The sequence below is a fragment of the Larus michahellis genome, chromosome 16, assembly GCF_964199755.1.
Source record: "Larus michahellis chromosome 16, bLarMic1.1, whole genome shotgun sequence".
Taxonomy (NCBI): Eukaryota; Metazoa; Chordata; class Aves; order Charadriiformes; family Laridae; genus Larus; species Larus michahellis.
The window spans coordinates 8,235,591-8,260,857 of NC_133911.1; the positions used below are offsets into that span (position 1 = coordinate 8,235,591).

General features: G+C 38.5%; 1 protein-coding gene across 11 annotated transcripts in view; it reads left to right on the plus strand.

The window, feature by feature from the left end:
- The window catches only part of PLCH2 (phospholipase C eta 2), a 104,209-nt gene that overhangs the window by 36,784 nt on the left and 42,158 nt on the right, over positions 1-25,267 (plus strand). The window contains exon 1 of one of the 11 annotated variants that reach the window (XM_074560275.1): positions 5,509-5,584. The exons of 9 other annotated variants lie outside the window; for them this stretch is intronic. Coding sequence is in view for 1 of the 2 variants with exons in the window: in XM_074560271.1 (XP_074416372.1) it covers positions 9,709-9,751 (43 nt within the window). In the remaining variant the exon portion in view is untranslated. Of the gene's footprint in view, positions 1-5,508; positions 5,585-9,556; positions 9,752-25,267 lie in introns of those variants that run through there. One more of the 11 variants, XM_074560271.1, reaches the window with a different exon arrangement.

The following is a 25,267-nucleotide window of genomic DNA, read 5'->3' on the forward strand; positions in this document are numbered from 1 at the left end:
AAATGCTACTTACTACACACATTTTGTCATATATGCCGTATGTTCTGTCAGCTCTCTCTTCTGAAAAATGAAAAGATTGGCTTGTTTCTTTGCTTCATTCCTGCCTTTGGGTATCTTGTATCTTGTCCCCAGCATACAACAAAGATGCAATTTAATAACCTGAAGCAATAACATGAAGCATGTTATTACTTGTGTATACGGACAATTCACGTAGTTCAGGCAGCCATGATTCTCTTCTGATGGTGGTTGTTTTGTCCCTGTTCCACAGCTCTCTAATAGTGCTGATACTACCGTCTTAGTGAGCTTTGCAGACAATAGGCTGTAGCGTGAAGGTATGTCAAAAGCAGTAACACGAACACGCACAGAGACAGGAGCTGTGAGCATGCTCTTTTCCACTACCAGCAGAAGAAAAATGGAATAAAGGAATTGTGTTGGGATGCATTCAAGCAAGAATCTTAAATTTATATTTTTAAGGGAAGAAAAAAGATGATGCGGAGAAACGAAGGGATCTGCAGTAATTTAATGCATCTGTGATAACCTGGCCCATGCTGCAGTAGCTCAGGTTTAGCCTCTCACCTGAGAAGTTTACAAAACTAAGTAAAAAAGACAGGGAAAGTATTGGGAGGTAGGAACAGCAGAGTGACCAAGATGGGAAGTGCTCCTCGGGTTAGTAACTGAACAGGGAATTTTGCCTAATGTCCGGCTCAGTGCTATATATACTCAAACACACCCCCTTTCACAGCAGCGTAGAATGTGTGGAAAAACAGTCCTTTCAGATATGCATACGTTCCCCTGAAGTATTTATCAGACTGTAGTTTGTACTTGATATTGAATACAGTCCTGTTGTGTTAACAAAGGTCAACGAGAAGTACCTCACAACTGGTAAGGAATGCCACCTACTCTGGTCTTCCCCTTTAAGATTGTACTTGAAAGGTGTGGCTATGGAAGTAGATGAGGTTTATGTAGATGAGTATATATTTATATACTTCTTTGCTGCTTCTGGCCATTTGGATTTAAAGAGCAGGCTATAAGCCAAGATGGAAACATTCAAACAATTCAGTAAGTGAGTATCAACGTTGCAATCCAAAGTGGCTAATACAGCTGTTTCAGTAAGGTTTGACTTGGTTTTGGTTAATGTGAATTTGAAATTCAGTTAATGCAGCTTTCAGAAAAGTATGCAAGTGGACTTTATTCACTTGATAACTGAGTGCTTTGCAATTTGCCTAAAGACAGAAGCTTAAAAATCTCGGTTTAAGGTTGGATGGATTTTTAAATTATTTGCATTCCCAGATACAGGTAGGCAGCTAATGCAGTCTTCAGAAGTTCTAGGTGACTGAGTCCTCTCCGAGTAAATAGGAAGTAGATGCCTCTTTGGTTCTGAAAATTAGGTACTTACATACATGTCTACTGGCATAAACATCTTTTAAAATCTGGTAGAGAGTAATTAAGTGGCTTATGGCCTTCCTCAGGAAGGCTGACAGAATGAGGATTTGACCGTCTATCTCTCCCAAGTCTGTGATTGAAGCTGAACAATTGGCAGGTGCATCTGGGAAATGTCCTTCCTCTCATTTCTTCAAGGCTCTTCAAAGAGGGACAGTAAGACTCCAAATTCTGAGAGTGACCTTTAGAAAGGCTTGGTAGCTTCTAGTCTTAAATAGCAGAGGCGTGAAAATTTCACTGACTGATGCATTCTAGTAAAATACTTCTTGCTATCAGGTGGGCACTAGTGATTCTTCACAAGTATTTAGAGTGGGAGTGTTCCTGCCTGTATACTTCAGCTTGTCTGTATAACTTCTGGTAGGGACTTCCTCTTTGTGGGTGAATAAAAATATTTTGCTTCCTCTTTTTCCCCCTAAAATCTAGACATTGGGAATACCATAGTGCAGGGTCGTACTTCAAACACAACTCCTTCCTAGTATGCCTTTAAGCTCTGCCTTCCCTTAGCTGTCTGATTCCTAAAGGCATATAAATGTTTGCCTGAGAACTCTGTTTGTACAGACTTAATACATTTTGGAAACTGCTGTGGCTAGAGGCGAGGCATGTGCATAGCCATGTAGTCACTCCCAAAGGTTGTTTTTTACTTTGAATATGGGCTGGTTGTAGTTTGTTAGGTATTTAACGATATTACAGTGAGAGCAATTGTACAGCAAGATATAACACTGCATTTGACTTTTCAATTATAAAGCCAGAAGGGACAAAGAGGAGCAGTAAGACAAGGGATTTTTATATTTTGCTTTTAATGATCTTAAAATAAGTAGCACGCGTTCCAGCAGAAAACAGCCTAAGCCTTCCATCTGTCTGTCTGCAGCTGCCACTGGGGCAGATGTAGATTTTTTTCTCCTGCAGACAATGCAAACTACTTACCAAAGTGTTTTTGCTTAATCAAGGTGGCCCAGATGATTGTCTTTCTCTCATTTCTATATTCTTAGTCAGAAGCCTGAAAACATGTAAGACACTGCAGGAAATGGAAGTGCAGCATAAAGTCTTGTGGTATACGTGTTACTGAAGTTGTAGTACTCATCAAAGCGGTTGAGAACTCATCAGTACTAGTTCAGTGTGGTAGGTAGTTCAGCTTTCGTTCTTAAGGCTTTCTAAGACCCCAAGATCTATTTGCAACTGCCTTTCCCTTCTTTCTCTATTGCCTTTCCCCCTTGGCTAGACACAAGCATCTTCCAACCTTGCTTAAAACAGATTTTCTTGGAAGAATGTGGGTTCCCTGACAACCTTGAATGGACAAGAAGATTTATGAGTCTTTGAAGAAAATGTGCCAACAAAGTATTTTAGTTCTTCCAGTCTCTGAATTAGAGAAGGAGCGAAGACTGAAATAATAAAGGTTGTGCATGTCATTTATTCAGACACGCTGTGGGGAAAAAAATCAGGTTAAACCAGCTCAGTTAAAACAACTTTCTCAGTATTCTCTTGCCTTCTCGTCTTCAACAGAAGTTTTACTTGTTGGACTTTGAAATACAGAAATACAATACGTTTTAAAAATCAGTAAGCCCACCACAGCTACCTTTGAAAGGAGTGGACTTTGCTGTCAGTACCAATTATGGAAAGATTGTGCACTTGGTTAGTGGTTCATTTTCTTGTCTGGAAACAAGAGCTGTTTGCCAACCCACAGAATATTGCATCAGTAAACTGTATTCCTACCTGGACTCCAGTGTTGTGGATGGTTACAATATAATGTCAATTATTAGTATGATGCTAAGCTAGAGGATATTTTTTTCTCTATTTTGAAAACGTCCTTTACTCATAGGGTTCCTAAGCTGCTAGCTCCTCACATTGTGCTATTCCTCCCTTCTCCCTGTCTCAGCACCTGATCTCTTCCTGCCAATGCTGTCTTTTATTTGCTTTGTGTGTTTCATATTCCTTCTCTGGTTGCCATTGCCAGCCTAGCAGTGGGGGTTCTGAGAAGCTGCTGGAGACTGAATGCTTACTGTAACGGTATCATTTTGCTAGTGAAACTGGTTGATAATCCAGGATTTTACTGGTGACCTAAAGTTAAATTTAAAAGCTGCTTTATGGCCTGCAGTAAACAACACGTGTTTTAGAACGATTAGTTTTGACAACAGCTAGTACAATGGAGAAAATACACTTGCAGCAGAAATTAAGAATTGTTTTTTATTCCATCTTAATTGTCAGAGGGGCAAACTGTTCTGAGATTAGCAGAACAAGGAGCTGATACTTATTTTCTTAAAAACCAATCTCATTATGAGTCTAGAACATTAGAATCCCTTCAGTACAGTAATAAAGATACTGGAGCTCCAGAGGAAACCCCAGAGAGCTTCAAGTGGATGCTTGCACCTTAGATTAAAAAAGAATGATGGGTAGCTTGCAAAATACCAAATGTTGACATAAAGCCGCTGCAGCCATTACTGTCATATAAAGTCTTGTTTCTTCACCTGAAGAGCCAGTGGTACAAATCAAAGTCAGTCAATCTACTTTGTGTCTAAGCTGGTGGAAGTGGAGAAGAGAATTTGCCCTGTTGTGCCTAGTGGAGGCTGCGTAGGCACAGTTCACTTAGGCCACTGTAAATTGGAAGTGTAACTGCAAAAGAGAAAGATGGTTTTGTTTACTGCAATGAAATGAGACTGAGGAGATCCATATTCCACTTCCTGCTCACTCAGTCCTAAATGAATCATTTAGAACGTGTAGCAGAGCCCATTCTCAGAAAATCCTGTTGGCTTCTGGGATCTTTGGGCAAGAGGTGTAGTCTTTGTGGGCCTCTATTATTTCATTCATAAAATCAGAATTGTGATATATTCCTAACGGTTTGAAGTTTTCAGTGATGTTTGACGAAACTTTTACATGTCACATTAGGTCTGGGTGTAGCAGAGTACTACAGAGAGGTGCTAAGGCAGAACAGCTGGTAAAAATACATAGGACAGCGTAGTACCAGCTTCCCAAGCTACTAAAGGATGCAGTTAAGGCTGAGGTGCTTCTCAGAATGCTGTCTAATTCATTGGATAATGACAGTAGCCTAGAACTTGGAACTTTTTTCTTTTTTTAAATTTCTCGGCTGTACAAAGTGTCTGCAGAAAAGATATGGCAGGGATTGAACATAATAAAACTAAAATTCATTTTCAAGTTAAATCTAGTGTTTGTGGACTTTCCCCTTCGTCTTTCTTACTGCTTCAAGAAGTTAATTATAATAAGCCTATTATTTAACATTTGGAGTTTTAAAAAGAAATCCATTTTCTGAAGTTTCAATGCATGTCGTACATGCAATGAACGTAATCCATCAAGGGACAAAAAGGAAGAATCCTGACAGTGACCTGTCAGTGACTGAGTTGCTGTGGTGAGCAGAGGCTTAAAATCCCTGTGATGTGTATTTGGAGTAGGAGATGAGGATCTCAAAAGCCAAAGGAACAGTTGTTATCTCCGTGTTATAAATAGGCTGGTGAGCCCCAGAGAAATGAACCGGTTAGAGTTCCAGAGGATTTCTATAGCAGAAAGAGAAATTTACCTGTTAAGTCTAATTCCTGTCCTGCTGTCATACACACGTGATGGTAAGTGAGCCTGTAGGCAGTGGGCATGTGAATGACATTAGCTTTGTTCATCCATCCGAAAAAAAGGCAAAAGGTAATGGGCAGCACACAGTATCACAACATCTTATTTTAGTATACAAAAAGTCACAAAACATATTAATGCAAGGCATCGTGTTTTTATTTGCAGCACGTTCAATGCCAGAAAAATGTCAGTGCATTTTGCCGTCTATTTTTGTGGAAAATGGAAAAGATATTACCTTGCAAGCTGTGATAGTTTTGATAGGAACCTTCAAGAAAATTGTTGTTTTGGTTGAACAGACTGTTGGTGGTTTTTTTTTACTGTTTTTATCCTACAAAGATAATTTTATTGCAAGAAATCTATCTTGTACACAGTGTGCTACACTTCTTTACCTTTTCTCTGCAGAAAGCATATGTAAAGATGTCAGGGGGACCTGGGGAGTATTTCAAATTACAAAAAAAGAGGAAACTGTATTTCTGCACTAGATTGTATAACCCCATGGCATCATCAGATGCAAGGCTGGATATTTATCATTTTACTGGACGTTGTTGAATTTACTGTCGGCTGAGTAATAAAGGTATGGAAGGATCCTATAGTTTGCTGATCTGATTGTGTTAGTCTTGTTACGTATCTGTAAACATTTGGCAATAAATTATTATTTTGAAACTTCCCAACTCTTCCTATGTTAAAAGAATGGTGATTTTGTTCTATGTCGAGCCACCTGCTGTTTTCTCCTGTGGTAAAGTACATTGGTATCTATGGGAACAAAAACTTAAGAACAGACACCCACATGTGTTGAAGTTGATTTATAGAAGGTCTTGAAGTGATGCCACGAACTGTGAGATATGGAACTGTCTGGCTTGGAGTTTGATGGCTTCTGATGAGAGCAAAGTATTATACTCTCATAAGTTATTTAGAATGTCCTTGGCATTGTGGATGTTACTTTCTCCACTTTGTCTTAACTGCAGTGTAATGTGGTTGTGCTGCATTTTGCAATTGCTGCCTTTTATCCCTAGAAGTGGTAACACTCCTCCCCTGGGTTGGGCAATAAGATCTTTTATTTCTATCAAGAAATAGGGCTTAGAATGTGATAATATGTGACAGCAGTACCTCTTGACCCTCAGGATGAAAGATGAATGTGCAGGTGAATATATAGTCAAATTTTAGTGTAAACTCACAGTGTGTAGCACTATCACAAGACGCCACCGTGGTTATTGGTTGAAGCTTTGGTAGTTTGTGCTGTTGCTCTACAAGTGCTTGGTTCCTTTCCTAGTTGGCAGCCAGGATGGTGGCCAGAGCTGAAGAGCTGTGGCTGGGTAGTAGAGATCTCTGATAACTTGTATACTATATCGATTGGGGATATTTCTCTGATGCTTTTTCTGTGACCCTTACCTTGATAGCAAAAAAATCACAGAGAAATAAAACATTTTATTTTATGAAATTGGTATGATACAGTAACAAAATACTGATTCTGAACCCATTATGGTCTCAGATGTGAGTAGTTAACATTTATTTTAAAAAAAACCTGGAAAACAGACCTGTGGAAAACCTTTTCCACAGACCTGGAAAAGCAACATGTTTTGATCAATTTGAGAGGCTAATCAGTGAATTAGTTGGTCAGTCTTAGCTGTTATCATTTAAATTGCTCTCTCTCTTGAGACAGTCTGAAGGAAAGATGATGTTGAATGGGAGATTTGTCTCTAGGCAATGTACTGAGCCTGTAGTGTGAAAGCTTCCTCTGCCTGTGCTCCCAGAGACATCTCAGAGACAGTTTCAGGGCCTCAGCACTTGCCCCACATCTCCCTTAGGATGCAAGACAGTGATTTGTTGATAACCTCTACTTGCCTACAGGAAATAAGAGCAGTGGCACAGAAATGCTAGTTACTTTTAAGATAAACCTGGAATATTCTATTAAATGCGTTGCATGATGTAGTTGTCACTGGTAAGAGCAGAGGCTTGTTGGTCCTGTGAGTGCAAGAAACCTTATTTCTTTCAGTATAGACAGAAATGCAGTCTGGAAAGTCATTTTATAAACAGACTTTCTTGATAACAGTAGTCTGGGTATAAGGGTAAGATGTCGCTTTCATTGTTATTATCTCTGTTTCTAATTTCTTCTCTTTCTGAAGTTCCAGGGCAGCATATGAATAACTACACAGGTAGGATTCAACACAGAGGAAGAAAGAGAAAATGAGAGATTAATAATCAAGAAAAAAGGCAAGATAATTTGCCACACTTAAATGGATTATTTTTCCACATACCAACAAATGAGATCAAAATTTCATCATGTTTGTGCTCTTACCGTTGGATTTTGATTAATTTTCATCATTAGTTTTGGAGCTGCCTTTCCTATGGACTTAAAAAATAATCATCACATCAAAATCCGTTAGCTTGCAAAGGTGAAGTGTTACCTCTCAGAATGCTTATTTTCTCAGCATTTTGTTTTAAATTATAACACTTCCAATACTGAAAACCAGTTTTCCTCTTGAGCACAGGATGATGCTATGTCCTTCATAAATGTGTTTTACCTGTTAGGTTAGTTTATTTAAATTAGATATGCAAGTCTAAATTGTATGGAAAACACTAAAGGAATACTGCATTCTGTGAGGATTTGGTGTAGGCATTTGGAATATATACAGCTACTGCCTATATTTTGCCTTTAAAATACTCTAAATTAGTTCTTGACTTGCTTTTGGTGAGGACTGGAGTCTTTCAATAGCAATTAATTTACCAGCATTGCTTTCTGTATAAAGAATTGCCCCTGATTATCCTTAAGTGGTGTAGTCAAGTAGACTATATATGAAATCATCATCTCTTTCAAAAGCTTGGAGGATGATGACTGCCAGAGCTCAACCTATTACGCAGAAAAAATCATTATGATGTATGCAGTATCTTTGTGCCTTTTGCTGTTGTCACTGTCATGTATATTGTGTCAGCCTCAGTTTGCACAGTGCAGTACAGCAGCAAGGGTCCTCAGTATTTGCCCTGATAAGCAGTATTAAAAATGCAGTGGATGCAATAGGAATAAGACAAATGTAATGTGGTGTAAATACATGGTGCCCCGGGAGGCTCCTGGAATAAGTGCTCCTCAGGCGCTCCTCAACAGGGTTGCTCAGGAGATGGTGTTTCAGGGGACATAGCCCATGTTGAAAACGAGTAAGCAAGAAGGATAATATCTTGCTGAAAACAGGCCTGAGCCGAACTCTGAAATCATGCCTTAGATGGTAAGGACAGTGGGATTCATGCCTAAATGAAAATTGTAGGGGTTTTGTGTCAGATCTTGCGAAGATTTTGATCTGTCTGGAATGCTGACTGATGTCTAAAATGCAAAGATGATATAGAATGAAAACAGCAGGACAATTTATCTGTAACAACTGGAAACGATGAATGAAACTCAATGTTTCTAGTTTGGAAAGACTGAGTGGGGTGGGAGAAAGATAATTGTAAGCATTACACAGAGCCTTGCGTATGTACTTAAGTAGGTCGAGATTGAAATGAGGTGTTACAAGGCAATGAGCAAGGTCAAACAGCACAAACGGATTGACTTCACTTCCTGCGGTTGGGGTGGGGAGAGGATCGAGAGCAGCGATGGCTGCTGAATCTGTGGGGTGGTTGCCTGCAGGGTTCTGTAGCAGAGATGACATATATTGTGAGCAGGATACTGTTACCCTTGTTACCTTGCCCCATGCAGCAGTTTTTCTTTTCTGAAGGACAGCACAATTTTTTTCCAGTCATTTATCAATCCTGTCTATTTAGATGTCAAGTACTCAAAGGCACAAATTGTCTTATCCTGTGTATTTCAGTGGCCTGTAGGACAGGCAGGAAGTATTCCTGGTTGGAACTTTTAGGCAGCACCATCATATAAAGATGCTGAAATTATTCTCTAGGATTTAGGCAGACCTCAAAGGTCTGCATCTACCTTCTTGTGCATTGTGTTTTGGAAGACAGCATACAATAATGTGCGTTGTTTGCTAGCCATTTTCCATTAATTCTGCATTAATATTTCCTTGCAAGTTACAGAGAAGGGAAATATATGGTCTTTGCCAAGAAAAGAAATCAGAAGTCCAAAGAGAGCTGCTTCCCTATTTTTATCAGTAACTGTAGACTTGCTTTCTCAACTTACCAAGTATGGGAGGATACCCTAACCTTATGTAGGATGCTGTATGGACACAGGGGAGGCATGAAAATAAAAAAGAATTTTTTTTCCTCCTTAAATGAAGTAGCACCCCGTTGATGTTTGTTGCCTACTGACTGAAATACATCCCAGAGGAATTAAAAGTGAGTTATCTTTTGTACTTATTTCCTAACATCCACAAGTTTCCCCTTCAGTTGTTTTTCGAAGGAGTGAAGCAAAATACATCCATATATCCTGTCTGAGAGTGGGGAAGCAAAGAGTTAATAAACGATTATCCCAGGTGGCTGAACACTTGAGTTGCAGTGAAAGGCTGGTAACATTCATTGACTCCTGTGCTGGTTTCTACCTGTCAGCAGCTCCTGATATACTACTATACAGAGAATAAAAAATGAGCTTGCTCAGACCAGAAGCAGCAAGCATCCTTAGGAACCTTCTGATGTTACATTAAAGACCAACGTGTAATGTTATTTTTCTCATTATTTAAAAGAGTCTTTTGAAATATCAGTGATGTACATATGGTCTTTGCTGCTTCCTCTGGTGTTTTTTTCACTTGATTCTCTCACTGGAATATGGATGATGCAAGCACCATTAAATGCCTCAGCCCAGATAAAGGTAAGGAGAAATGTTATTTTAACCACCTTTTTGAGGGAAATTAGTTCCACTATAGAAAAAAGTATAGTTTACAGAGCTTTCTTGGACGCTTGTTTTCTATTATTCAAACTTAAATGCTTAAAACAAATATATAGCAGTTTCTTAAGGCAGCCTTTGCTGTACCATACCTTTTCCTCATGTTACCACCAAACATTAAATAATACATGCATCTCAAATGGCTGCATCTTCCTGCATGAGGAGTGCAAAGACGGAGTGCACCAGGTATATATTCATGTCCTTTTTCTGCTCGCTTAAGTAACTGGCTGTCACCGTAAAGAAAGGCTTTCTATTTTTAACCATAGACCTTCTGCTACCCACATTAGAAGAGAGAAAAGAGACTCCAGTACTATTGCGAGTCAGCTGTATTGTTTTAAATTTTTTAAAATACGTGATTTGCTTCTAATTAGATTTAGTTTCTTTATACTCATCAAACAAGAAGAGTGCACGGAACCAGTTTGGGTTGAATTTGTCCCTGGTGGAGTTATACCAGGGCTGAATTCAGTCCTCTCTCTGAACTGTTTCAAGCTGTTAAAACTGTGCTGCGGTTTTCTGCAATTTGAACTTGTAGGTCATACCTCTGGTACAGATGGCTTCTTAAGAAATCATATTCATTCAAGACCAATACTCAAAAGCCCAATTTTTATTTTTTAAAAGCTTTATATTCTCGCTGATTTATTTGGTAAAAGCCCAGAGAGAGAAACCAGTACCTATGATATATTCTAATTGAATCAAATGCCTAGTTGCTTGTCTCTATGCATTTGGTATTTTATGCCTGTCAGGCATGTGGTTTTACAATAGTTATGCAACAAGTAAAGACGTATGACTTTGGTGTGTTCAGAAAAGCTGCTCTGTGTGCACTTGGATACTGTTCTAACACCCTCACGTCTCTGGGAAGGCAGATCAGTAGCCCTGACTCCCTGTATTTTCAACTAATAGAATACTTAGTCATGTTCATACCACATCTTTTGAAGGAAGCACTCATTAAAGTTTTGTTCTTTTGTGACATTGGCTGAAAATATCATATCTAGATTAAAATTTTACTAAACTGGAAAAATGCTTGGATCCAACTGTTTAGGTGTTGGAACCAAACCTGGTATCCATTAACTCTGGTTTCGAGTCCTCTGTGTCTTTATTATTAGCATACTAGAATAAGGTAAAGCAATGCTATTCATTCGGAAAGTGAGAAAAAGTGATGCAGCCAGGTGTGGCTGTACCTGTGTAGTCACTGCAGCAAATACGGTTCCAGTAACTGAAGAAGGATGTTAACGTGGAAATCAAAGCAAATTGACTGGGAAGGGGCTTGTTATAGAGCAGAACTGTAATTTAAAAGAAGATTATGTCCAGGGAACATCACGTAGAAAAATCTTCTATTGTAAATAGAAATGGCCATTGTTTTTTCTGTATTTTATGACCATTTTGGTAGTGATATTCTTTATTAATAAAAAGAATATCAAATCCAAGAATACTTCAATACTGTGACAGATTTACTGATTGTGAGAACTATGCAAATAATTCAGGTAAATAATGAAAGAGTCTCAGTCTACATGAGAAGAATATGAAAACATTAACCAATATTTTCCTTGAGATTTCTTAAGAATGAAGCAAAGATGGTGAGATGCCTTTAGGCGTTGTCAATATTTTTTTTTAGATGGGGAAAAAACTTGAAGCATGTTTTAAAACTTGGCGTAAGGGTTTATTTACCTGTGCCATACTGCTGGCGTAGAGTCTAGAGATTTGGAAGCATGCAAGCTTTAATTTAACAAGATGCTAAATAGAGGGGATGGTGAGAAACTATTTCCTATGTGCAAGAAATTTTCTTGTTCCAAGAAAAGAAGGCGATTTTCTTAAGCCTTCATAAACTGTAAATCCACAAATTTTGGATTGAAATCATTGAAATGGTACAGTTTGATTGAAACCTTTTCATTTAACGTATTTTTACTGATTGCATTTTCTAACAGAAGCGTTTCATGACTGAAAACCAAAATATTTTGGTTTTGAAAATGTCATGATGGGACAGTCCGAGTATTCTTCATCTCATTATGCTGAGACTAAGATTTAAGGATGTTCACCAACTCCATGTTTCCACCAGATGGTGTCGATCTAAGATAGCTAGTGGCAGCACCTTGAAAACAAATGGGGTAACTTAAAAGAGCAGAGTTTCCATAAGCTGAAGCTACAGGTAAGGCAGTTGAATGCAGTTTCTTTTTAAAGGGTGGCCACCTTCTTGCTGTCATCTGTAGCACTAAAAGGAAATGTGATTATCCTCTTGCTTTAGGTGTAAAACAGTGGTGATGCAACTGAAACCAGTAATTCCATAGCATACAAATGCCTCTAGAGGTCTTCCTATGATGTCCTATGAAAGCATTCATAATGAGCGGTACTAACGTGCTGGCTCTCAGTACTTCAGTATTGTAGTTACTTGACATGCTCTCTTATTTTTTAAGAGGTTCTGGTTGCCTAGAAGCTGAGTCATAGATGATAATCTAAAAAATTGCTTGCTGTCAGTAACTCTGAAATGTTCAGCTATCACTAAAGAAACGATTTGTACCCAATGGGCTACATACTGAGTAAAGCATCCTGTCTGGGAAAGTCCTTTACGAATGTGACAGTTGGCAACCATCTTCCAGTGTAACACCTCACAAAGCTCTGGAAGGCCTAACTAAGGCTTGTGTTTTCTCTTGCTCTGGTCAATTTGGTAAGATTGTAATTTGGGAGATTGTAATATTGTACATCAGGGCAACCTTTCTGAAATGAGAGGTTCTACATCATTTTAAGGATTTACAGCATCTTAATGGAAAGCAGAATCAGATCCACACTTCATAGTGACAAGCTGGTAATGAATATGAACAGTGTGTCTGTAGTATCTTTTATTGACACTGTAGTTACCCAATTATTTCAAAGCCTCTTTAGTGCTTCCTGTAATTCATTTCACTGTACTTGATCCTGGCTGGTCATTTAGCTCATGCTAGGGGATAAATACCTTTTGTAATGTTTCATGTCCTCTTCAGTTAGTCTCCTTTACCTTTTGTACTGAGATTGCACACCATTTCAGTCTCAGTGAAATTATTTTCTGGTAAAGTTCCTGTTTGTGAGAGGGAGGAACAGCTTTTCTTTCATTGATGAAGCAGGAGGTTTAGATTAGTTCTAGTTAGATCTGGAGAATAAAAATGTGACTGAAACTTAGCTGAAGAAGCTAATGTATCCAGCCACCTTTATTCGGCTTGCATCAGAGAGGAAAAATGAGCATCGTGCATCTATTATCCGAAGAAGGATCAGTGAACTAATTAGGATAAAAAGCTTATTTTTGTCTTCAGAAAACACTTCAGGCCTGATTTCTTACTGACTTGCACCTTGTGCACTCAACTGTACTTGTAAAAAGCAATAGAAAAATGTTTCCGAAGCTCACTTCTCACCTCGCATCAGTGGAAGTACTTATCAAATCCACTTTTCACAAGCAGAAATGATGACGTGAAGTGCCTCCATGCTTTGGAATAGAGATCTGACATTTGCTGGAACGTACCTTCTGCCTTCCTTACACAATTCTACCTGTTTGTTACCAATAAAGTAGGGGATAAAGTAACTAACGTGAGTCTAACGCTATTAAACACTGGGAAGAAGAAAGCATGGTGTATTACTGAAAGCATAGTGATTTGATGTATTTCTCATTTAGTGAAGTCCCTAGGCAGCACAAAAGGCATCACTCTCAGGCTTTTGTCTCTTTATGTGCCTCTGGAATGGAGCTTACTTACACTTCTTTCCCTTTTTCTAAACACTCTATTAATGTATTTATTGTTCTAATAAAGACCAGTGCTATTCTTAAAAAATGCACATGTGAAACTAAGTGAAAATCAAAATGTGAAACTTCACAGATTCAGTATATGGGAGAAAACTGGGCTACCACTCATCTTTTCCTGTCAGAAATTTTTGTTCTTATCCAAAGAAAAAACTTTGGCTATTTTTCCTGATGGATTCAGACACTGTGGGAAGAGCAAGGATTGTGAACGGCCTATCCAATTTGTAGTTTGAATGCATTTCTTCCTGTGGCATCATCTTCTTTGATATTGAGTAAATTGGATATTATTTGTACTACAGAGTAAAAGTTAAGAAGTGAAGTAGAAATCAGATACAATGAAATGCTGCTCATTCAGAATCATCACCCTTTTATAATAGAATGAATTTATTTTTTTAAGGTGATTGAAATTCTACACTCTGTCATTCAGTGCCCCATTAGTTGAACCGAGGAAAAAGCCTGCAAATACAGTGCATCCAAAAATAGGTTCTCTATTTCTTAGTACGAACTAATGTTCTCAGCTGTATTTCTCAGTTGAATTTATAAAGAATATATCTTTTCAGATTTTGTTCTGTAGCAATTCTAGAAATTTTAAGCAGATCAAAAAATTGCATTGTTATTTCTGGTCAGCTGAAAACCCAATAACTTTCAGTATAAATAACTTAATTGTACAATTTCACACAGGGTTTCATGAATGTAGGATTTAATTTTCCTCTTCATTAACGTTTATCTATGTGTGGGATAAACAAGCGCACAATGGAAATGGACACTGCACAACAAATTAATTTTAAAGGAATTTTTCGTTATTCTCTTGTAAATGACCAAAATTATTTCTTGTGGGACTGCTGTTGTATGCATATATTTATGTTGCAGGAATTTGTTTATTTCACAAGAACTGATTAGGGGGAAAATAGCATAAAATATTCTATGCATAACTATCTCTTTCTTGCTGTGGTTTGTTTGGGGTTTTTTTATCCAACTAATTAAAGGCCTTCATCATATGAAAGGAAATTATTAATATCTACCTTCTAAGAGGAAGACCATAATGCTTCCTTAAAGGTACACTTAGCTGTTGTGAATCCTTGTCTAGTTTTAGGATTGTAAATCAATTTCTCAGTTGAGAAAATGTTTTGTCTTTAGTATAAACAAAAAAGTTTTTATCTTCAGTAAGATGTAAGAGAGTAAGAATAGTCCTTGTTATGGCAGGATGGTGAAGGATGAGGTGCTTAGCAAGCATAGGTTTGGAACCTAAAGCATAATGTGGTTTTTGCTTCTTGATGTATTTCCGTTAATTTTCCTATCTGGCAGTTGTGACATCTTGCAAGTTCTTCTCAGGTCAAACTTCATGGTGAACAACGTAAAACATAAATCAAGATGGATCCTTAATTTTGACAGTCATAGAAACCTTAGCAAAACAAATTCACTGGAACAGCTATTTTCATGTTCACTAACATCGTAGCATGTCTTCCCCCCCGCCGTTCTGTATTGTCCCATAGCGGTAGCTGCTCCAGACCCCGCTGCAAGTTGACGTCGGGAAACAATAAGGTAGTGGAAGTGCAGAATTTCTAAGGTGAAGATCATAAGCATCAGTAATGACATCATTCTCGTCTCAATTTTATGAGAGTTGTTCATGTGCTGTTGTGTTATGCTAGTTTGACACTGGTGATATAAGAAGCGAGGGAGAAGAGATGATGCATTTGATGCTGATTTTTATATACAGCAACTGGCAGTTGATATTTCTTTCAAATATGCCCCCATGGTTCTTTCTCTTTCTGTCTGGGTTCCAAAAGGATTTTAACTTTGAAATAATTGCTACTCTTTGAATAGCTTGTTATAAGTTCATATTAAGGTGTCTTTTGATTTGTGGAATGATTATGGGTTTGCTTTTCAGTTATGTTTTTAGAGACTTTTCTAGCAAAATTTAAAGATGTCCCTGCTTACTGCAGGGGGGCTGGATGAGATGACCGTTAAAGGTCCTTTCCAACCCAACATGTTCTATGATTCTATGAAAATTATTTTGTTTTTCCTGTTGTCACTGTCAATGTTAATTTTATGATGAATTGAAAAAAACAGTAAAAAGGAACCAGAATTTGCTTTTAAGGTCCTGATACTCACATGGCTTATAATTAAACTGACGTACACAGGTATGATCCACCTTCTTAGATATTATTTCTATTTCACCATTTGCAAGGGTTCTTTAAAAGTCTCATGGTGAGGAGTTGATACAATCAAAGTGATTATTCTTGGAATGTAGGTCACCAAAGAAAAATCAATACACAGGTGTTCTCTAGTGTTCTCTATTTCTCCGGCATCATATCTACTGATTTTGCCTTGTTACTAAAGATGCCCACACACACTTTTTTTTGCTGTTCTGACCTCAATTATAGATGGTTTACAGATGCTTCGTCTTCAGTTTGATTTTAAAAAAAGGAGAGAAACATTGCAAAGAAAATTTCCTGTTAGTGCTAAATGGACAGCTTAAAAACTGATACCTTACATGCAGATTCTTCTGATTAATATCCCTTCTATGCCTAGATAGAATCGTTTGTATGGTGAATGTGAATTTAGTTCAGCTAAAAGGGAAAGCTTTACCATTTTAGGGAATTACAGAAGGAGGGATAATCAGTATTGGCATCTACAGGTCTAAAGGCGTTACATGGCAGAGAGCAAGTATATTTTGTGGCGTGATGTGGCCTGACACAGACTGAATGCGGACCAGCCCAGTACTGAACAAAGTCCAGAAACACTGTTAAATGTGGATCTCTGTAAAATATTTTCCTAAGAGCCCATTTTCTCAGTTCAGCCAGCATGCTGACTCTTTCTCCGGCCTCAAATGCTGTTTATCTTCTGGTTCTGAACCCTGGGGGGAAATGAATCTGTCAGACTGCTTTGTTTCAGACTGAGGTGGATATTCGAGACCATAGCAAAAGATAGAAACACGTTTTCCTATAGGAGCCCAGAAGCAATTACTTTATTTCCTGTATGTTTACCCGAGCTATACAGAATCCAGGAATAAAAAAAAACAAAACAGGCAAAAGCTATATTGTCTTGCAGTCATTGACCTTGTTGTGGATTTCAGCTCAGCAGCCTGCACTCACTGGGCAACTCTGCTTCTTGCTGTTTGTGATCTTTCCCCTTCGGGGACTACAGCAGGTGGTTCCTGCTTGAAGAAAACCACAATTATGGTCGTCTTTCAAGCTTACCAAAAGACCTGCAGTTGGTTTCTAAGATTTACAGATGCTAGCTTCTGTAGAGTGATATATTTTTGAAAGGAAAATAAGAAGTTAATGAGTGACTGTGCTTTCTTAATGATTTTGTCACAAATTTTAAAACCTCCAACTTCTTTGGAGTGGAACTTGAGGCGGTGATCTCCCATTAAAGTGTATTTGCCTTATTTTAGCCCATGGAAATTCAGCTCCATTTTAACCTACACCTTGCACAGTCTACATAGTTGAGCATTACAGTTACAGGCACTATTGGAAATGTCAGTGCCCTCCCTCATTTTAAAATCATGTTTCTATCTTCATTGCTCAGTGCTTCATGCTCTCTTTTGTTCAGAATACGTGCAGTATATTGTAAACTGTGGCATAGATTCAGATTACAAAATGATTGCTTTACCTATTCGTTTCAGTTTCATGAACAGTCACCCATTAAAATGTTAATAAGGGATGTGAACGTGACCTTCGTGTTTTCTTACAAGGTAGAACCAATAAAAAATGATTTATTTTCTGAAACAGAGAAGAATTAATGAAAAGTATATTGTCACCTCCCCGCCCCTTCCAAAGAAAATATCCAAGATGAGGTAAGTCCCTATGAAGGTGTGGCCACGTTAATGGAGTTCAAAGCCAAAAGATGGTTGTGAGCCAAATCTCATTTTCTTCAAGTTGTTGTGATATTTGAAATTTAGAAATAATTCTTGTTTGTCATGCCTATCAGGAGGGGCTGGAATTTTGTAATGTCCCTTGTGATGGGGAAGGAGCATGCCTGATTATTGTAATTCACAGGAAGAAGCCATGAGGATGGGAGGTGGATACATTTCTTTATTGAAATTCCTAGACATAGGACTTTCTGGGTCCCAGATTGCTTAAATAAAATCCATCAGCTTTGCCTCACTGCAGACAGATTTCTAATTTTTTGTGTGAATGATTCTAGCATTTTGTTTTCAGCAAAGGATGGACTGAACTAGCGGCTCTAGAGGAAGCTCTCCTTCTCCCCTGTCAGCTGCATCTTCCCAGAGTGACCCTTGCTAACTGAGCAAGCACCTGGCAGTTTCTTCTTTGTACATCTGCAGTTGCGTGCGGCTGCGTAACCTGCCTGTATTTCTAAGAGAGAGCATGACCTTCATTGTGGATTTAAACTTAATCCCACTGTTTTCTCTTGATTTACAGTATACTGTCATAAGGCTGTCTCTTGCATGACACAGAAGCTGAGGACAGCATTGAAGGAGGACAGAGGCTGGGTATTCCTGTAGACAACGCAGCTCCATTTTTTTCCGTCTTTCATGAAACTGGTATATAAGAAATGAGGAGTCTGTTACATTTTTCAAAATGTACATGGCACAAAAGGAAGGTCTAGAAGGGTTCTGAATCTTTTGCAGGTAGAATATGTTAAAATTCAGCCCAAGTATGGAAGCAAAGTTTGTGAGTTAAAATCAATTTGTGGTGTGATGCATTTCAGTAGCAGATGGCTTTTCTGAACGTCTTTCAATCTTTTTTCCTGTACCAATTTTGCCTTGGATTCTTGAATTCTTAGAGGTGTTTTCATAGAAGGCGTTCAATAATATTGATGGATTTCTTCCCTCCCAACCTGCCTTAATCTCCTTTTTAGTGTTTGTCACCCATGTCACTGAACAGATGGTAAAGTGCTGAAAGATCTTTAAATGTAAAGAGTTTAAGATCTTACTTCAATTAAGTGTGTAGGGACGTTTTCTTATACAAGTCAGGGGTTCGAAACAAGGTGACCTTAGAGCAACATTTATAGTCTTAAAAATCTTTATTTTATGTTGACGTTTTTCTGCAATCATAAAAATTTCATTATTACAGCTTTGCAAGAAAAAGAAGTTCAAATAGCTTTTAAATCCTTTTTACTAAAGATGTCTTGGAAATTGCATTTCCTTTGCTATACTGGCATCAGAATTCTTAGTAGAGTTTGTTAGTAGACTATTGTCGTTATACTTTAATCACTGAAGGCAAGAATTATAGAAGTACCTGAAAGACGGTGCATGTTTTAAGGGAAGAAAGTTAATAATATTTCTACAGTTTCCTTGATAAAACATGACACAAAAATCTTAATATGTTTATTAAAGAGTCTTCCTTAATGCAAAACCTACTTGAAGGCTCAAAACACAAAGCCTTTTCTCACTTAATTAAAATAATTGCATAATTTTTTTTCAGATGAGCTCAAGAGAACTAAACATCATGGAAGGAGGCAGGCTAACCATTGTCGTTACGGCAGTGCTGTGGTTGCTAATAGGTCCGAGTTCCACAAATGTTCTTTCATGTTAATAAAGTAATTTAAGGGATTTCGGGATCAGTTCATTTTAATAATGCAACTTTCTAAACAGTTTTGGAAAGCCCTGGAAATATTCATATTTGTGGTTGCTTAGCGAAAGCAGCTGTCTCAGGGCTTACCCATTGGGAATTCCCGTACTGAAAGGATGCACCCGGAGAGGTGATGTTACAGCCACTGCTGTTTCTCCCAGTGGAATTAGTGGCCTTGTAAGTTGATGCCTACTGAAGAGAGATGTATTTCAGTCAAACTGAATAACTTGAGTATATTCTGAGCCAGTGCAAAAATATTAAGCTTTGGAGCATGGCGGGTGAGAAGCAGAAGCTAGTAGGTAACCTGGCTTCCACTTGCCCGAGGCAAGATGTGTGGCGTTAATCTTGAGTGTGGATTACTGCATTTACAGTTGCTGTCCAGATGGTCTGCAGTCTATAGTAGTCTATAGCTCTGTGTCCATGCCAAAGGTCAGTAGAGTGGGGTTATGTTCGAATTAAGGAAAAGGCAGTTTATATACAGTTGGCATAATACTGTGGCCCAGCCAGTGCTCTGGCATTTCTGTGCCTGTGAATGAGTCATCGAGGGAGTGCAGGAAATTTGGTTATGACTGTCCATGTATCTGAATTTTTGCCTGCCTTGGAAGTTGCCAGAACCGTCTGGAAGTGATTGTTTTAGTGAAGTCTTTGTACAACTAATGCAGAAGTTTTTAGTTATCAGACAAAATTAGAAAATATAACAGATGTTGTCTATGCTCCATCAGCATATACTCGCAATATCCCTCTTCTTGGGAAGAGTTCATACCAGAAACAGGCAGCTGTTGCATACAGACATATAGCAATAAAAGAACATGGAGCGCCATGGAAATCCAAAAGCGAATGGAAACTGAGTTGACTGGTCTTGCTGTCTAGATCGTGCTGCTTTAGACCTTTAGGAAGCAGCATTTCTGGGGGAAAGGGAAGAAACACAAATCTCACCTTTAGTAGTAATGCATGAGCATCATGACTTCGGTTCACCAAGTCAAGCTTTCTGTGCTCCTGCTCTTCATGTTTGTGCTTATGTATGTTGGGTTTTGAACTGTAATTCAGATGTCTTTCTAAACTATATTTAGTGGTGTGTATTTCAACAAGATTGGTTTGCTTTTGCTACTCCCTTAAAAATGTATCGGCATTTAGATACTTCAGAAGACAGTAACAGGGCTGCTAACTCATACGAAGATCTTAGGCTGGGTTATCTAAGATGTAGCTGTAACCGTAATTTCTGCAGTTTTCCCAGGTCATCTTGGCTGGTGTTTACAGCTGAAAGTGCAATGGGGAGAGTAAAAGTGAGCTAGTGAGAGAGTGGACCGATAAATGGCAGTGTGCCAGATGACATTAAGAACTTCTGTTTCCTCCTTTTATTTTGACTTGTGTTGTGGGTAGGCAATTGTTTTCTTTTTATTCTACAGCCATTAGGAGTAAGATTTCCCTGGATGGGCAGTGGGAAATAGTGATACCTGTATTGAAGTTAGTATGTGTATCAGTAATTGCTGTCCATGTGTTTCTCAGTGTTTTAGAATCAGCTGCTTGTGATGAGGTTAGTTTGTTAATCTGGTAAACTGGGTCTGTAGTGTGTTCGTGCAAGGATAAATGGAGTGCATCACTGTGAACCTACAAGTCTAATCCTTGTGGATTTACAAGTCAATTACAGTATCAGTTCTGTAACATTTAATGTCTCTGGTAATCAATATACTGAACTTGGAAAATCAGTTTATTAAGTACACCTGAAATATTTTCTGTGACATCTTCAGCTGGTGGCGAGCTGAAGTGTAAAAATTGTGTCTGCATGCTGGTACCTGATACATTCAAGCTTCTTGCTCCACTGTGAGCCTCTTTTACCTCTTATGTTGCTGCGTGGTTTTGTCTTCTGCTTAAATCCTGATGTACAGAAGACAAAAGAGATCAGAGTCTGGCCTATGTATTGAAATTTTCCACATGGAAATTTTTTGTTTTGTCCTCTCTGCTTTGAGGGCTACAGCTGTTTCTGTATGTATTAAATAATTTTTAACACTTTTTCCTTCCCTCACCAATAAAGCGTGCATGTTGGAAAGTAATACATCCATCCTGATGGACTGCATTAATGATAAACTCATTTGTCTCAGGAGTCTCTCCATTTTGCTCACTTTTCTCCATCTTCCAAACTGTATGTATGTTGTGCTCCTCTATCTTCTGCAAGATGCTCTTTCTCTGTATGATGGAGTCTGGCTTTTCTGCCATCCCTGAAGCAAATTTCTTCTTTTGCAAGGCTTTTGACATTCTAGCATTGTACATCAAGTGTTCCGAGTTCCTCTTTTAGCTAAGCCACAGGCCAGCCGGCAGACTCAAACATTGTTGGTTTTCAAATCTTTTTGTGGCATCAAAAGCGTTTGTTACACTTAGAGAATAAGTTTCCAAAGTGCCATGGAAAGAAGTTTTTAATCTGCATGTTCTGTCAGGTGAGCAAGATTTTTCTGACTATGTCAAGTGAGGCAAGAATAGAAACCCATTTCAATAGGCTTATATCCTAAGTACTAAGCTCAGTACGCTTAAGAGTTGGGAGAGGGATTAGGTCACATTTAACCCTTTATTATTGCCTGTTGCTTTCCCGCACCGTTACTTAGTGTGTCCAGCGTAGTCAGTAAATAGAGGGCCTTTTTGAAAGATTTTATTTTTCTCTGTTTATGTGATCATCTTCGTAGGAGGTCTGAAGGATGGATTGATAGTGCCAACTCTTTTAGTTTAAATCCTTTTGATTTAAATTATCCTTCTCTGGGTGGGCTTTGGATTACAAATCTAACTTTAACTTGAACATTGAAGTAGTTCTTCTCTTCTTGTGCTATAAATGACTGGCATTTCTCTGCTATAAATCACTGCCATTTGTCTGCACTGAAATAAAAACAAATCCCCATTCGAAGTCCTGCTTGTGCAGAATTCTGGTTCTGAACTGTGAAACTAATATCTTGGGCAATGCTGCCGTAGGAGTTACGTTTCACTCGTTTTCTCACTTCCTTTTGTCCCCAGGTTGATAAAACATAAATGGTTAATGGAGAATCTAGGATGTCCTTGAAGAATTAATTTTTGAGTTTTAAAAGGAGTACCTGCTGCTGCCTAGCACACAGAGTGACAGCTACTGAGATTCTGTTGTAGGTACAACCTGGAGACTGCAAGGAATCCTTCTGAATAGTGCTGCAAGAGAAAGAATGGAGCTACACAGCCACAATACTTTTGGCTTATTGCAAAATCTTACCTTAACTCTGTCTCCTTATAATCAAGAGCCTTAAAGTTTAGTTGTATTTCCTCCTTTGTGATGTACAACAATGTCGTTGTACCATTTAAGATGTTTTTTCTATTGCATGGAAATTACCCACAAAGATGTTTACGGCTTTATTTAAGAAATTCAGAGAAGCATGTGGTAGAGCAGGTAATTAAGCTCACATTTCTCAGGTCTCATTCTGGCCCATGCTAGATCTTGCTTCCTCTGAAAAAAGGATTAGGATCTTTAGAACTATACTTGATGGATTCTCGCCTTCTGTGTAGCAGTTTTCTGTTGTATGGATATATGTTTCTCAGCATTTTACAGAAGTTGCCCCTCCTCTGATGACAGTTAGTTTGCAGTCATCTCACTGAATTACTCGTGAAAGATGCCTTAGGAGTATGTAAGGCTATTGCCGAAGTGGTTGAATAAATAGCAGAATGTGACAAGAGTGTATGCAGCATTATTGCCACTGTTGACCCTTAGTGCAGACCCAGTTTGTTTTTTTCTTTGGAATTAATCTGTGGTTAAATTCTGAGTCCAGCCTAATACAAGAACTCTGGGCATAGCTGGTGAAATAAACAACTTCTAATTGAGAGTGAATCATCTCTAGAATTAACTACTCTAAAGCTTTTTCAAACTGTGAAAGGAGGAGTAGGAAGCGCTTAATGAATGTGTTTTTAATCGGGCAATTTGTGTTTAGCTCATCAAGCTAGAAGCATATTAGGCTCCTTGTACAGATCACAGATGGCAAGAGCAATTGTATATTGTACTTAAAACTTAATGTAGATTAAGAGGTTGTGATAACATACATGACAGATTTCTGTATTTGGAGTTTAATGGATGCATTTCAAATGTAATGATCTAGTGACTTAGTGCTTTTTAAAAGTTAATCCTTACCTGCTTTTATCTCAGTCAGTTTTCAAGCACCCTCACTGTTCCTGGTTTCTGGGTGCAGCATCTGTGCTGTGCCGTGTAGCTGCCTGGCTTGTGTCCGAAGCAGGCGTCTTCTGTGGGCTTGTGTCAGTTTGCAAAGACATTCCTAAATGGGTTGTCAGATGGAAAGATGCTGCTAACGTAGGCAAAAAAGAAAAGAAAAAGAAAGCGCTTTTTTAAGGCCGTTTTTTTTTTTTTTTTCCTACAGCTGTAATGTGTCACCTAAATCCCTTGACTGGATAGGGCAGAACCACGGCTTTAGGATTAGTGCGTATGATGGATTTAGGATTTGAAGCAAACATGTGTTGCAGTGTTTGCATCGCATCTAGTTTTTACTGCCTACAGAGAAATGTTCTTTCTTCTATCAGTCATGTCCATTAGAATACTGAGGAGAACCTTCTGAGAAAAGATGAAGACTGGTGCAATGGTATTTTGAAGAGCTGTATGAGAAGAAAATGTGATTGTTCTTTTATTTTTTTAGACCTGGAAAGAGACTGAAGAGCTTAAGCCCCTGGATACAGATTCACAGTGAAAGGCAAGGGTGGCTCAGGAGGGCAGAAAGGGGAATGGATTGTACTATTAACTTTGTACTTATTTACTGCAATGGATATTGTTGGTTGGTTTTGAAGAGCAAGTAGAGCCCGTGGCAAGAGTGGGACTTGAGAATCTGTTAGTAATCAAATATATAAAAGGGGTACCTTTATTTAGGAATTGCTGTCAGAAGGAGGAAGCAGCATGGAGAAGCCAACAACTGTGAACTGGTATAATGTTTTGGTGGGTGCTGAGCAGCTGGTAAAGTAGCAAAGGAAAAAGAATATCATCATGAGGCCTTTTTGTCCAGAAATGGATTCATCTACATGCAGGTTTGCCTCATGGCCCTGTCTGTGTCCATCGTGTGTCTTCTTTAAAATGTTGAACTGAAACCCACCCAATCCTCAAAAATAGACACGTAGGTACGTCACAAAGAATAAAAAGGATTTTGTTGGGATTTTAATATTGTAAATCTGGACAGGGGAGGCAGCCTAAATTTACTGTGAAACTGGTCTGTTTCGACCTGAAAAATACCACTGGATTTTGGAAATCACCGATAATGTCATTTTTTTCCTGATAATATTTTTATGCTAGTACATTGAAAATGTGTACTACAGAATCTTGATATCTCCTGAGGCCGTCAGTGCCTGTATTCAGTTCTGAAGCTGTCCGTTGTCTCAAATATGGATGCCTCAAAAAGTCCCTTGCTTCAAAATAAGTTCTCAGTGGCCCGTCTGGCTGAAGAGTTTTTCTGGGTTGGTGGCAGCATCGTAGCTTCTCCAAGATGGAAAATCGGCCACATTGGTAAGATGCAGGCTGAATACCTGCCACTTAGTTGAACAAGACTGTATCATCTTGAAAGCTTTAATGTTTAAATATTATTTAGTGACAACTTTGTCTAGCAGTAGTTTGGGGGAGTGGAAAAGAAGGAAGAACTTGAGACACAGCCCTAGTCCTATGTTATTTTGCATGGCTGCTAGTGCAGTTCTTTTGGTCTTCAAGAACCTCCCAGTTCTAATTTCATGACTGATTTCTTTACATTCTTCTGGAAAAGCAAATGTGAAGTTGTACGTTTTGACATGTGCAAACCTTTTGAAATTTTCGATTTCATAGATAGAATCTGTTTCCCTCCCTATACCCACAGTAAGACAGGTTTGCTATCTGCCAGAATTTGTGTGCCTCTCAACTCTTTGACTTTTCATGCAATATTTGTAGTTTTCAGTCTTTGAAATGAGCATTTAGAAGTATCTCTGTTGTCTTCTTCGATAATAAGTCACTGGACTCTTGGGAGGTTGTTTTCTGAATACTGAGATATAATGGCAAAATTCTTAGGTTTCACTATCTGTCTGAGAAAAGTCCCTTTTGCTTCATAGCAGCCTTTCTTTTAAACAGGTAATAAAGCCAGCAAACCTGGTTGGAAATGGCCAGAGAATGAGATGTTTCTGGTTCTA